The sequence below is a fragment of the Thalia democratica genome, chromosome 6 (genome assembly GCF_965202585.1).
Source record: "Thalia democratica chromosome 6, ktThaDemo2.hap1.1, whole genome shotgun sequence".
Taxonomy (NCBI): domain Eukaryota; kingdom Metazoa; phylum Chordata; class Thaliacea; order Salpida; family Salpidae; genus Thalia; species Thalia democratica.
In genome coordinates, this window is record NC_139170.1 from 19,498,831 (window position 1) to 19,513,580 (window position 14,750).

Below are 14,750 nucleotides of genomic sequence, written 5' to 3' on the forward strand. Positions count from 1 at the left end.
GACCAGTTCCCTTCAAAAATAGCTTAAGATACACAAAATTTTCATTTAATATTTTTATTGCACTATATAGTTAATTTAAATCTATTTTAAATTTATAATGTACATAATGAAAATTTTTATTTTTATATAAACTACAGAGTTTTTTGACTAAATACTTATTTTTGTTAGTAAGAATACTATGTTTCTAATAAAACTATATAGTTTTTAACTTGTAAAATAACTTATATTTTTGTTCATAGAATTGGTAAATGCTACTTTTAAAGAACAAAAAAAAAGTTGTCACACACTCAGGCTAGTTTTAAGCTAAAAAAAAAAGAAGTTTTAGCAAATTTTAAACTTTTTCAGATTAATTGAAAAACTCAGGCTAACTCAGACCTGTTTAGTTTTTTTTATAAATTTGGGCTCAATTTGATATACTCCCTAGATCTCAAGCTGTTTTTAAGAACTTCAAATTTAGCTTGTTTTCTTAATGTAAAACTTTTTTTTTATGATGTTTAGTCTTTTTGTTTTATTATTATTTTTTTTAGTATTTTATCTCAACTATTTTTTTTTTGAGTTTTCGACATTTACAATTTCTTTTATAAACTAAGACTGACTGAGGCTAGTTTTAGTCCACTTAGGCTGGCATTTTTGCTTTAAATAATGGTAACCCTGATAAAAGTTACAAGGGTATTCAATTAAATAAGTTATTCATTTTACAAGTTTTGATCATTCTAAAAAAATTATTTTTTGTAAAATTTGAAAAATTACAAACTAGTTTGTAATATGATAACCAAGTTTGTAACTTTTATACAGATTTACTTTAACAAATAGATATTAAAGAAATGAGCAAGTTAAAGGAGGCTGCTCTAAACGAAGTACTTGATGACTTAATTGATGAAGTTGCACTTGGAGTTTTTTTTGAAGTTTGTACATTTGTTTATAGACTCCTGTTGTTTTAATCATGCTATTCTTAACAAATTTTTTTAAATAGTGATAAATATATTTACAGTTATTTATTTTTATTAATCTAAGTCAGAGGTCGATAGATTGTTACAAGTAATTGGCTAGCTTTCCCAGTTGCTTCTGGGCAGCACTGTACAGAAATGATTTTTAGTGGGCTGCAGTTATTTAACATTTTTATAGCAATAAAATAAAATATTTCACAGAAAAAATATTATAAAATATGCAAATATAAAACACTAGCATTTACTAACTATTATTTTAATAGCTAAAGTGTGAAAATTTAGTTTTAACTGAAAAGTAAACATTTGTCCTGCTGCCTGCAGTTTGCTGATACCTGGCCTAAATTAATTATATCAACTTAAGTTTTTCTTAAAAGTTTTGAAAAGTTAAGTACTAAAAAATTTTTTACTGGTTGTTATTTGTAAAGTGAAAAACTAAACTTAAACTGAAAAGCTATATATTGAGATTTTACTTTAATGTTCTTTCAGTTGTTTTATGATTTGTTCAGTTAAACTTTTATAAGTTAGTAAACTAAAAGCTAATCGTAATTTCAACCAAATACTTTTATAAACTATGTTATTAATTGGTTAACTGCTGTAAGTTATTTACTTTATAAACAGTTTTTGTCCCTTTAGTCCGTTTTTATTTTTCAAACATTTAATATGTAAACTTGAAAAAAACTTAATAAAGTATTTTCTTGTGTATTAGTTAACAACTGGGTTTTGGTTTTGCTGTGTTTAACTCAGAGATTTTTTTAAAGCCATATCTAGGTCCTACACCAGGGGTCAGCAAACTGCGGCTAGTTTAATATACTAATATTCTCGAAAACACAAAAATACAATTTTAGTGTTATATTTAAAGAATAATTTATTGCCCAAATTTTTTTTTTTCAAATAAGTTTTTTAAATCACATAAAAAACCGTTCCTTTTTGACCTGCCGACTCCTGCCCTACACCATTAAGCTACACAAATTATTTACTGTTATACTTGGTTTATAAAGCCAAAAAAAGAAATAAACACAAAAACAACATAAATTAAGGTTAATTTACTAAAAAATTAAAGCTTTAACTTTGTTATTAATCAAAGTTTTGTACAGTTTATACAGTTTTAAAATAATTGTTGTGTATGTATTGAAGTATTATTTAAATGTTCTATGATAAAAATTATTTGCATTTCATAATACTCTTTAGCCAGTATTTATTTTGGCCATCATCAACGAAGTTGAGATGTTTTATGCAATCGATAATAAACAATGAACTTTACCGCAAGATCAACAACAACAAGATCAACAACAACAAGCGGGCTTAAGTACAAAGTACTGAAGCGATCGTTTGTGGGTAAAGTTGAAAAAATGACACAGCTAAATCATTCACAGCCCAACGTCTCAGACATTGTCAGCTTGTTGTGAGATTGTAGTCTGCGCTCGTTTGATCAAACTGAGACGTTGGGCTGTGAATGATTTAGCTGTGTCATTTTTTCAACTTTACCCACAAACGATCGCTTCAGTACTTCGTACTTAAGCCCGCTTGTTTAAGATCACAATAGCGATTTCTCGCGACTATTCCTGCCTGATGAGTCCTAATACGGACGATACCGGTCGTAGGATTGTCTCGGATGCTGTTGTTGTTGATCTTGCGGTAAAGTTCATTGTTTATAATACTCTTTAAAAATTTTAATTTTATTGACAAGTACTGTATCTCATAAGAGGGTTGCCAAAAAACTTCAAGTCATGGAAAAACTTAGAATTTGAATATTTAGGCAAAAAAACATGGAAATTGAGAAATTTTGAATAAAAGTTTGAAAATCATGAATTTTGAATAAAAATGACTAAAAAACCTGGACATTTAAACCATTTTTACATGAATTTCGGTTAGGTGCATTAACTTTACCAATAAATAATATTTTTTGTATCATTTAAAATTTTATTTATTAAAAATAATAAAGTAAATATACAGCATCTTTTCAATGTTCTAATACTATTTAAGACAGTTTTTATCTTAAGTTTAATTTCATACTAAAAATGGACCAAAAAACTAGTTATTTTTTTATTAAACCTGGAAGAAATTTATAAAACCTCAGATTATAAAAGTCAGAAAAATTTTGGTAACCCTGTTATAAGATTTTAGTGTGAAAGAACAATTGCATAATGTCTCACATTTTTCATTAAAGCCTATTAGTTTTTTTTCCAACTCTATCACTGTTCATGAGACTTTTTAAAGTTTCTGTAAAAAAAAGAAAGTGTTTATTTAGTATTTTCAAAAATTTAGATATTAAAATAGTACTATCAGGGTTCCCACTTCCTTATAAATCCCTAGAAAAAATAAAAAATAAGTGAAAAGCCCTAGAAATTACATTTTTTGCTTAATGATTGAAATTTGAAAGCCAAGATTGGTGAAAAAACACGTAAAAATAAAATTTAATTATTTTTTAAAATCAAAATATTTGCAATCTCAGGGCTTCAGATTTCCACTACTTTTTTTTGAATAGCTTGAAGATTGTTTGCATATTTGCTGAGTCAGCAAAATTTTTAGCATTTTTATATTGTTTTTAATTTTGATATTAAAACTTTATTCTTTGATTTATTTTTTTATGTTTGGGTAAGGGATAAGGGTATATAATTAAAAAAAAAAAAAAAAAAACAATTTATAGTTATTTTTGGTGACTCAGCAAATATGCAAATGATTTGTATGGTTTTCAAGCTACTCAAAAACATTAGTGGAAATCTGAAGCTACCCAAATTCAGTACAAAAATGTGACTATATGGTGCCACCTAGATGGTAATTTTTTTTAGTCTTTATATTAAATGCAATTTATCTAAAGTGTGTTTAATTGACTAAAGTTAGAGCTCAAAAACCTTCGAACTTTTGTAAGTTTATCATTAAGACTGTGCTTAAAAACGCTTAACGACATATTTTACTTTATGTACCTTTAAAGTATGTTTGTAGCGTTTAAAATTCTTTTTTTAAAAATAATTTCACTATAAATTTGTTATAATTTATAGATTTTCCTATAATTTTTTTTTTGTAACTTCAGTTGGAGCCCTGTATTATGGAGGCTAAAAACTGTAACTTTTGCCTCTCTTTAAAGTATAATAAATTAATTTGTCTGATTATTTTGTTCTAAATATAATAAGCTTTATAAACTTGTTACAAACACAAATCCAACTTAAGTTATGAAGTTTTCAAACGACAGTTTTTCTAAATAATTTTAAAACTAAAAAACAAAACTCTATATAAAATTAAAACTTTCAACTGTTTAGAAATTGGTACAATATAGGAAGATTACTGTACAATTTGTTTTTATTTATATTCCAGTGAAGTTATTTCACTAGGATCTTTTGTAGCAAATGATTAAACCTATATTTTAAACAGTTACAATAATTTACTTTTTTTTTCATTTTTGCTATATATGAAAAATTCTTTCCTATCCCATACACATCTGCTACTTATGTAATAATTTAAATTTCAAGATGATTATAATTGAAATTTAAATAGTAAATACATTTACTCACAGTTTCAGTCTATTTTGAAATATGATTCTGGATTAAGGCCATAGGGGGGTAACCATGTTTTTTACAAGTTGATCTTATTTTATAGAGTTTTTTCTAACCTTCAAGATGCTTTTTATCGTTTTAAAAAATTCAAATTATTTTTTGAGATATGACCAGTCAAAGTCGGGCCGCATAATAGGTTCTCTATGGGAAGGGAAAACTAAAACAGCAAAAAAAGACTATTTCATTTAAAATCTGTTTCCTCCTACATTTTTCAAGCAATCTTCTTCAAACTTTCACAGTCTAATATTTATACAATAACAAAAAAACGTTACTTTGGAATTAAAAAAAAAATTAAAAATATTTTTTAAAAAAAAAAAAAACACTTTTTTTATTTTTGTGATAAAATTTTTATTTTTTTTAAACTAATAAAATTCTAAAGTAACGTTTTTTTCTTTTAATATAAGGAACGTTTCCTGAAAATTTGAAGAAGATTGCTTGAAAAATGAAGGAGGAGTTAGATTTTTAGTGAATTTTAAAATTACCGAGAAAATTGACCCCAAAAAATTTGTGGTCCATACGTTTATATTGGAAAATTTTTACAAACATTTAAATATCTCAAAAATTAAAAAATATTTTTGAATTCTATAAAAACTGGCTTGTAGTTTGTACTTAAAGCTTTCAAATAAAAGTCAAAGTTAAATTTTGTAAAAAAAATGTTAGACCCCCCTATGGCCTTAACTGATTAAATAATCACTTTTTATGTTGTTTGTTAAATTTATTATGACGTAACATTTCTGCACAACTCAATTTAATTTTCATTTTAAAAACTTGCCTATTCTTAGAGCTTTTTGAGGTTAGTGCCTACTTTTATTAAATTTTTATTTTTTGTAGACAATTTTATAATTCTATGTTTTTATCCCAAACTTTGTTTTTAAACCATAAAGTCCATTTATAGTTACTACTTACATAAACACTATACATAATTATACATGCTTTTTCTGCTTTTTTTCTAATGTGTGTTAATATTTTATAGACTCCGTAGATCTGTTCTTAAATTTATTTGAGAGCAGTGAAACGCCGTTAGTTGAAATAAAGTTTTAGCACAAGAACATCTGTGGTATGTTTAATTAATAAAGTTTTTTTTAATATAATGAAATGATGTTTGAAAAAAAACATTTTTACATCTCCCTTTTGAATTTTATTTGTTCTAAAATAAAACTAAAGTGTTTCTTATGTTTTTTCTAATAAAGGTTGATAGAGCATATCAAAAAGGAACATTGTTTTTGTTTGATGAAGTTGGGGACAAAGTACCTGAAAATTTACGAGTTGTTGAAAAAGATGGCTTAGATATATTTGGTAACCCACTAGGTTCTGTGAAAAACAAATATGTTAGTTTGCTTGAACTAATAAAATTTTTGTTAGAATTTCTGCTAGTTTTAGTATAAGAATTTGTTTTAAATTAATTGTTGATGATGATAAATAGTTAGTTGAACTTTGTAGACTTAATTTATAAAAAATCTTCAACAAACTACAAAATAATTAATTAATTTTATTTTTTTTAAAGATATTTTTTAATTTTTCCAAAAGTCTGATATTAAATTTTGAAATATACTATTTAATTTTTAATTTATTCAAAATTTTTAAGTTAGTCTTTTTACATAATTTGAAATTTTAATGTTGACAATATTTCCTTTAAAAGCTAGTTAAATTAAATGAAATATATTTTAATAACTAATGTAGTTTTATAATTTTTAGTAAAACTAAAACTTAATATTAATATTGTATAAGTTATATGATTTTATTAACCTAAAATTTTTTTTTTCTTAATGTGTTGTTATTAAATTTTAATTTTAATAAATTTTACCTTAAAATTTATCACTGACTAAACACAAGTATAGTTCAGTTTTTTTAATGTTTTTTAAGGCCATAGAGGAGGTAAACCTTTTTTTTTACAATTAATCTTTTTTTATAGAGTTTTTACTAAGCTTCAAGTTGCTTTTTGCCATTTTGGAAAATTCAAATTATTTTTTGAGATATAACCAGTCAAAGTCGGGCCGCATAATAGGTTCTCTATGGGAAGGGAAAACTAAAAACAAAAACTATTTTATTTAAAATCTATCTCTTCTCACATTTTTCAAGCAATATTCTTCAAACTTTTACAGTCTAATCCTTATACAATAACAAAAAAAACTTACTTTTGACTTTAAGAAGTTTTAAGTACAATACTTTTTTTTTAAGACTTTATTTATTTTTGTCATAAAATTTTTGTTTTCTTAAATTATTAAAATTTTTAAGAAACTTTTTTTTCTTATATGTAAGAATCATTTCCTGAAAACTTGAAGAAGATTGCTTGAAAAATGAAGAAGGAGATAGATTTTTAGTGATTTTTAAAATTTCCAAGAAAGTTGATTCGAAAAATTTGCGGTCCATACGTTTGTATCAGAAACTTTTTACAAAAAATAAAATATCGAGAAGGTTAAATAATATTTTTGAATTCTTTAAAAAATAGCTTGTAGTATGTACTTAAAGCTTTCATATAAAATCCAAAGTTATTTTTTATTAGAAAAAAGTATTTGACCCTTATGCCCTAACTCACTGAAAATAGTTAATTATATAATTGTAGAATATCAAAGTTTGAAAAAAAATTTTTGTACTAAAGAAATTAAAATGAGGTATTAATACAAAAAGTCTTACTTTAAAATCAGCACTTTTACATTGTAAGTTTTTTCTAATATAAATAACAAATGTGAAAAATTTACTCTAAATACCAATTGTTTTGAATGTTAAGTTTCACCTAAAATTTATTTCTAATATTTGCATAATCTACTTTTTGTAAATAACAAGTTGTTTTTGTCAGTAGGTTTTGTAAGTTTGTAAATTTAGATTTTTTTGATAAATTTGTTTATAAATTTCTGTCAGTAGATTTCGTTTTTCAAAGTTACTAAATTTTTTTACCTATTGGTGAGAAATTTGGTAAAGTTCGTTTTTAATTTAATTAATCATTAAAAGTTTTGTAGTACTTGTTAAACTTTTTGAAAGTTATTTTTAGTTCTTTAGACATTTAAAAACTTTTTAGTTTTTAAAACAATTTTAATTTTTTTAAAGTTATTTTTAATACATCACTCATTTCTTTCTCTATCTGTTTTCAGTTACTTTTTTTATATATTTCATATTCAATTAAATTGGTCACTTATTAAATGTTTATGCAGTTTGTTTTTTTCTACAAATACTTATACATGAAAGTTAAAACTTTTTTATAGTCATAACTTGCAATAAAACTTTGGATAAAAAGACCTTGAGCTTGTTGTAGTTGACCAGCTATCCATCTGGTTAAGCTTTTAAAATTAAAAAAATATGTAAATTATAGCAAATTGAAACTCTGATGGAGCAGGACCATTTCACTCAATAATAGCTTAAAGTGTAGGAAATTATGTGTTAGTTAACACATAATAAAATCTTTTTAAGATTAGTAGTAAAAGAAATAGCTAGTGTAGTTATGTTATTCCAGTAATTGTAAGTAATAATTACTTGTAAAGTTATGGTTTTTTTTTTAACCATTCATAATTGAATATTATAAACGTTTTAATCGAATAAAATAAATGCTTGTTGTAGTTGACAAAAGTATTTTTGTACTTTATACAATAACGATAAAACATTGTAAGTTTTTATTTTTAATAGGTTTATATTATACCTCAAACTCCCTCAGTATTTACCTTTGTCTACATTGTTTTTAAAACTAATGCTAGCTACTGGTTGTTTAACTCAAATGATAGAGTAAAACTTCTTGACTTCATTTAGGTATTTAAACTTATTAGTTCATTGATACCAGCGAGTTTTTGATAAAATAACTGGTTGTTTATTTTGCTATCTTTAGAAGTCTTTAGACTTAAACGAAGTTGGTTCCAGAAGTTCTGCAGAAAAAACAGACTTGAACTGAAAGATTACTATTATTATTTTAAACTTCGTTTTTGTTAAACTTAAAGTTCAGGTAAAACTTTTTAAGAGAAAATTGTTTTGAAACACAACTACAACAAATAGCTTTTCCTTACAGGTTATTTATACACTGTCATACTATTTATTATTTTTGTATTTCCTAATTTTATATGATGTTTTTGCTAGGGTTAACTAATTTTATTGCGTAGCATTATCTTTTATGGCTAAAACTTATTACAACATGTTTTTAGTGCAATTGTTACTTAAACAGTTAAAATTTTATTATAAAAACTGTCATTGAAGTAGTAGATAAATGTTTACTTTTTATGTCTAAGTTAGGTGTCAATCTTTTTATATAATTAATTAAATTTATGTTTACCATTTACCTCTTAATTGTAAATTTGTTAGTTTATAAAACTTAAATTGAATTTTACATTTTTTTCCGTATTTAATATGTACTTTTTGTTTATGTATCTTAAAAAAAGAAAAAATAGTGTATTTCGAGATTTGTTATACTTACCATTAGTAATAAATACTCAACAATTACTAGCTAATAGTTTGTTAATACAGATCCTAACAAACTCGTTAGAATTCATAATAATTACAACAATTTGCACAGTAATTGCATATTCATCTTCGTTGTCTTCTATTCTTTTTTGCCGTACTTATGTTTTTATGGGTTAAATAATTACCACAGTTCTATCAATTTCTGTGAAAAATATCTTAATTAAATAAAGAAAAATACTGTGCAAATTGTTTCTGTTATTACTTACCATTAGATTAATTTAATTTAGTGCTGACACTGTTGAATCTTTTTATAAAATATTTGTACATGGTTTTAAAAATCTTAACTTATTTAATACCAACAGTTTCATTTAACACTTTAATAGTACAGGTTACTTGGTGATGAAATGAAAATGTATTACATTTTTAACTTGTTGTAAAACCTACATGGTGACATCTACAGAAAATACAACTTATTAGCTTACTTTTATTCTTTATGTTTGCAGACTAGCCCATAGTACAGTGTTAAAAAAACTTACTAATTTAATAGAAAAATTAACTAAATCAGGTGAAATGTCCAATGTGCAGCAGGGATGTTGGAGCAACCAAGTATGCGCCTCACCTTCACAAGTGCATGCTGGGAGGAAGAAACTCAAGTAGAGCCGCATCGGCCAGAATCGCATCGTGAGTTGTTTGCTTTTATTTGACCTTTTATTTTATTTTTGTTGTTTTTTATTTTATAATATATGCATGTTTATAGAACTCTTCACTTTAATGTTCAGAGAAACAACGTAAGGAAAATAAGTATATTTATACTGAAATAACTTTTATATAAGATGTAACGTTAAAAGGCGTTAAATCCTGGAGATCCTGATAAGCTAAGCTTATCGGAATAAATACCACAAATGTTCTTGTGCTAAAACTTTATTTCAACTAACGGCGTTTCACTGCTCTCAAATAAATTTAAGAACAGATCTACGGAGTCTAAAATACGGATTCTTAGAGCTTTTTTAGACTCCGTAGATCTGTTCTTTTTTGTAGTTTTTGTAGACAATTTTATAATTTTATGTTTTTATCCCAAACTTTGTTTTTAAACCATAAAGTTCATTTATAGTTACTACCTACATAAACACTATACATAATTATACATGCTTTTTCCGCTTTTTTTCTAATGTGTGTTAATATTTTATAGACTCCGTAGATCTGTTCTTAAATTTATTTGAGAGCAGTGAAACGCCGTTAGTTGAAATAAAGTTTTAGCACAAGAACATCTGTGGTAACTTTTATATAGTAAGTTTTTCAGTATGTATATACTTAATTTTCCTTACGTTGTTTCTCTGAACATTAAAGTGAAGAGTTCTGTAAACATGTTGATATTATAAAATACCTTAGAAAAACATAGCAGTAAAAATTTGAACAATATCAGGGTTGCCGCACACTCAGGGTATGTTTTTAAATTCAATAAAATCTAAGAAAAGTTCAGGACATATTTTTTCTCGATCTAGAATTAGATTTATTTAATCAGTTTTCAATATTTTATTATTTTATACAACTAATTTTGTTCAAGAACATGATTTTTACAAATTTTGAAATGCTTCCTCAAAAACTATTAGCCTTGCGGCTAGTTTTCCACTATTTTTAGAATTAAAATTGTAGTTTTTTATTTAAATTTTAAAATACTATTTATCATATTTGAGTTTATTCATGCAGGTGAGTACTTTATGTGATAAGATTAAAGTAAGTCAGTTAAAATGTCAAAAAAAAGGTATTTTTCTTTATATATGAGGTTATTAACATGGTTACATAAAACTATCCACAAATTTTGATTTTTAATCTCCATTGATTTAAACTTAAACGTAGAATCTTTGAAAACAGTATTTCCCATAAATTTAGTTAATACCTAATGCAGAAGCATACACATTACACATATAACCTTCTTTTTAATTATTAAGAAAAAAATTGAACATGAATTATAGTAGTTTGCGCCAGAGGCAAATTTTTTTTTTCATGGATTCGACAAAAAACTCAGGATACTCAGGGCAGTTTATGGTCACTCAGAGCAATTTTTTTGACTCAATGAGTGGCAACCCTGCAATATTTGTTAAGTGTTTAAACTATAAGTGTTTAAATATATCTTATAAATGTACTATATGCTATATGCGAGATGTTCATTGATATATGTGTAACTTACTTTTTAATAGTTTGTAACTAGCATTCATAATAGTTTAGTTTTATGGATTAGTAGAAGTTAAAACATATATTTTTAAATTACAAACAACTAATTCAATCCATGATTTTATAATAAAAATTTATTTATGAATTTTTGCTATGAAATTACCTACTTTTTTTTTTCTCAAAACTATAAACGTAACTAGTTTTTTTATTTACTTATACATATGACAAACTTGAAACTTTTGATCTTTGAAATTACTTAATTTTCAAAAAACCATGTTATACTTTTAAATTATAAAAAACAAGCTTAATATATATTCTTAAAACTTATAATAAACTTACAAATGTACTGAAAGTTTTCCATAGTTCCTTGAATGCTTTTTTTAATTACGTTTATTATTCTAAACTGAAATAAAAAGTACAATGTTTAAAAAACATATAATCTCTATCTGATTTTTATGCATTTTTTGAGACTAGCTTTTGCCACAACTTTTTTGATCAAACAAAAATTACAATCAAAAAACAATACTTTTCATAAAAATAACCTGACTTTGTTTTTCACAGCAAAGCCAACCTGATGCCTTCCTCTCAAAATTCCTCCGACTTCGGCCAGCTGGGAGACGGAGGCTCTCTCGACGGCTTCGACGACGACCTCGACTGGAGGAACGAGCCGAACCAGAACTCGTCCAAGCACAAGAACAAGAAGCGCAAGAACGTCACTAACAGTTCCAACAACGGGAATTCACCGAGAGTGCAACCTTCAAGCAAAAACTCGGCGGTGAAGAGCATCGCGGAAATTTCGCAATCGAAGCAGGGCGAGGAGATGCATTGGAACAGCGTTGCGAGCGAGAGTCTGAGCAAAAACTACATAGACTCAAAATTAAGCGTGTCAAAGCGAAGTGGGAAAAAACCTGGAAAGTCTTCGTCGTCTTTGAAAAAGAACAAGAAAAAGCAACAAAAATCTGGTTATGACTGAACGTTTAATTTGTGGTATCAGTTGAAATGGAAGCGAATAGAAAGTCGATTTAGTGGATGTTTTGTGTAAGGCAGTTGTAATTTTTCATTTTGAAGAATTTTTATCTATCTCATGTTGCACTTAACGTAGTTGTACCACCGTTTTTAAGCAAAGTGTTTGTTTGTAATTACTAGGAAATTAACTGCAGTAATATTCGAGTCGCTTCGTAATGTTTTCATTATTGAAATAAATTGTTTAAAAACATTTTTGACCAGTAAAAATAGTTAAGTTACTGTTTTATTAATTTTGAAAAACAAATACTCTGTACATTTTAAATTCTTACCTTGTTAAGAGATGTTTCTGCCAAAAGAAGCTTTTTATGATCTTTAAAAATTTATGATTTTATAAAAAACATAAACATTTATAACATTTTATAACTTAAAAAAGTATAACTTTAAAACTGAAAAAAAAATTCCTTTTAGTTTCCAGAAACCATAAATTGAAAGTAATAATAAGATATTATTGTAGATAATTTAAAGAACAAAAAAGTTATGTTGTTATGAAAACAAAAATGGTCTAGTGTAAGTAAACAGTTGTGCTAAATCAAAAATGTATAAATAAAGTAAAAATAAAATAAGTATTTGATAAATAAAAATTATATACCACTTGATTAAAAAGGTATAATATTTGTAAATTTTGTTTTTTATGAGTTTTTTTATTAAAATTACTTTTAAACATTCAGAGTATTTTTTAACTCCGTATAAATTTTTTTTGAAGTTAATAGTTTTTTTTGTAAAATAATGAAAAATAAGGAGACAATATTTATTTTAACAATTTTTCACTGTACAAGTTTAAAAATTGTACTTAAGTTTGTTTTACAACTACATATAAAATTTTCAAGTTATTTAATGTAACACTTCAAACTTTCATATTAGATGTTTGGTTTCTGCAAAAAAAGACTTCATAGCAAATTAAACTGTGTATATTACTTTTTTTTTCATTCAATCTGAAATTATTCTGATTATTTTGGAATTTCAAAGTACTTAACTTTTATGAACTTTTTTTTTACTGAAGTATTTGTTATTCCAAAAGATAAAGAAGTACGAATACGAAAATTAGTTATAGTTGAAATAGAAAATTTTGTTTTTTAGTAGCTAGATCCATAACGAAATTACGATGTTGATATAAATTTTTAACCCTAAAAAAATCAACTTAAAGTTATCACTTTTAATAATTATTTTTGTTATAAGAAAGAGCTTTTACTTCAGTATAAACAAATATTGTTATTTAAATTTCTGTAAATTGTTAAAAGTTAAGTAATTCTACATATAACTGTTCAAAATATAGATTTAATCGTTTGCTAACAAAAGATCCTAGTAAAACAAGTTCACTGGAGTATAATTAAAAACAATTTATACGGTAATCTTCCTTTATTGTACCAACATATGTTTCTGTGTGTTAACGAATAACTGGGTTCTGTAAAAAAATAATTACTGTAATGAAAGAATAGAAGCATAGAATAAAGTGGGTGTATACATATTTACATTAAAATAAAATAATTTCTACAGATTTTTACACGTGAAAACTTAATAATAGGTAAAATACTTAATGTTAAATCCGACTGTTATAAAATTATATAGTATTTGTAATTATTAAGTCTAAAATAAGTATACAAACTAAAATACACAACAAATCATAATATAAACAAACCACTAACTATAATGAAAAGAATAACTAATTCAAATTTATTTTACCGTTGCCTATGATTGAACAAAATACTTCCAATAATTACGTCACAATATATATAAACATTAACGCAGCTATTTAATTTGTATTGTCAAGTTAGTTAAAATTTAGTCTTTATGTTTAGGACAGCAGTAAAGCGTTTTAATATGAAAAATAGTCTATAATCTATTATGAATAAAAATGAAATAGCAACTATTAATAAGTGAATCAATAAAATTTAACAACGGTAAAGACAATAAAAGGGTATAACGTGTGTTTTATATATTCAATGTTTGTAATGATTAAATCTAAAATTGTAACAAAATCAAAGTTAGATACAATTAGGAAGCAGATTTAGTTTAAATGTAAAAATTTAAGAAAACAAAGCACAAAAACAAACAAACTTGTTATTAATCTTACAAAGCACTGACCGATAATTAAGTTACAACGACATACATAAAATCACAATGACTTAAATTACATATACATTGTATATAATAATTATTAAAATAATTGATTGTTGTTTTATAAAGGAGCAGTCGGGTGTTTAAATTAAAGATCCCATACAGATATGTTCCAGCCGGATCTCGATTTAAAAAAATATCCGGCCGGATCTTCATTTTAAAAAAAGGTTCGGATCCTAACAGAGATCCGGCCGATTCGGATCTAGTTAGTAAAATAGAGCATACAAAAAAGTATTTTTTCAAAAACAAACCCTTTGTAAATTAAAAAGAGTCATTTTCGTCAGTTAAAATTAAACACCTACCGTGATTGGCTCATTTTGTACACGTGACTAATTTACATTTGTTTACATTTAAACTATGAAATAAACATTTCAGAAATGCAACTCTTTACCTATGTTGTAAATTTGAAAACTTTACTACCAAATTGTCAACCTTATGGCTAGCTGTTCTACTGATTATTAGATTAAAGTAATTTTTTCAGTTTTTAAAAACCTCATTCTGACAAAGGCTAGTTTATACTCACTCTAGCTAGTTTTTTTTTGACTTAAACAGTGGCAGC

General features: G+C 25.3%; 1 protein-coding gene across 1 annotated transcript; it reads left to right on the forward strand.

Moving 5' to 3' along the window:
- The first annotated feature begins 796 nt into the window (after positions 1–796).
- Positions 797–12,345, forward strand: LOC145838635 (SAGA-associated factor 11 homolog). Its single transcript, XM_082946259.1, has 4 exons — positions 797–905; positions 5,689–5,826; positions 9,444–9,559; positions 11,612–12,345. Exons 1-4 carry the CDS (start codon positions 825–827, stop codon positions 12,021–12,023), a joined length of 747 nt encoding a protein of 248 aa, XP_082802385.1. The 5' UTR covers positions 797–824; the 3' UTR covers positions 12,024–12,345.
- The last annotated feature ends 2,405 nt before the right edge of the window (positions 12,346–14,750 follow it).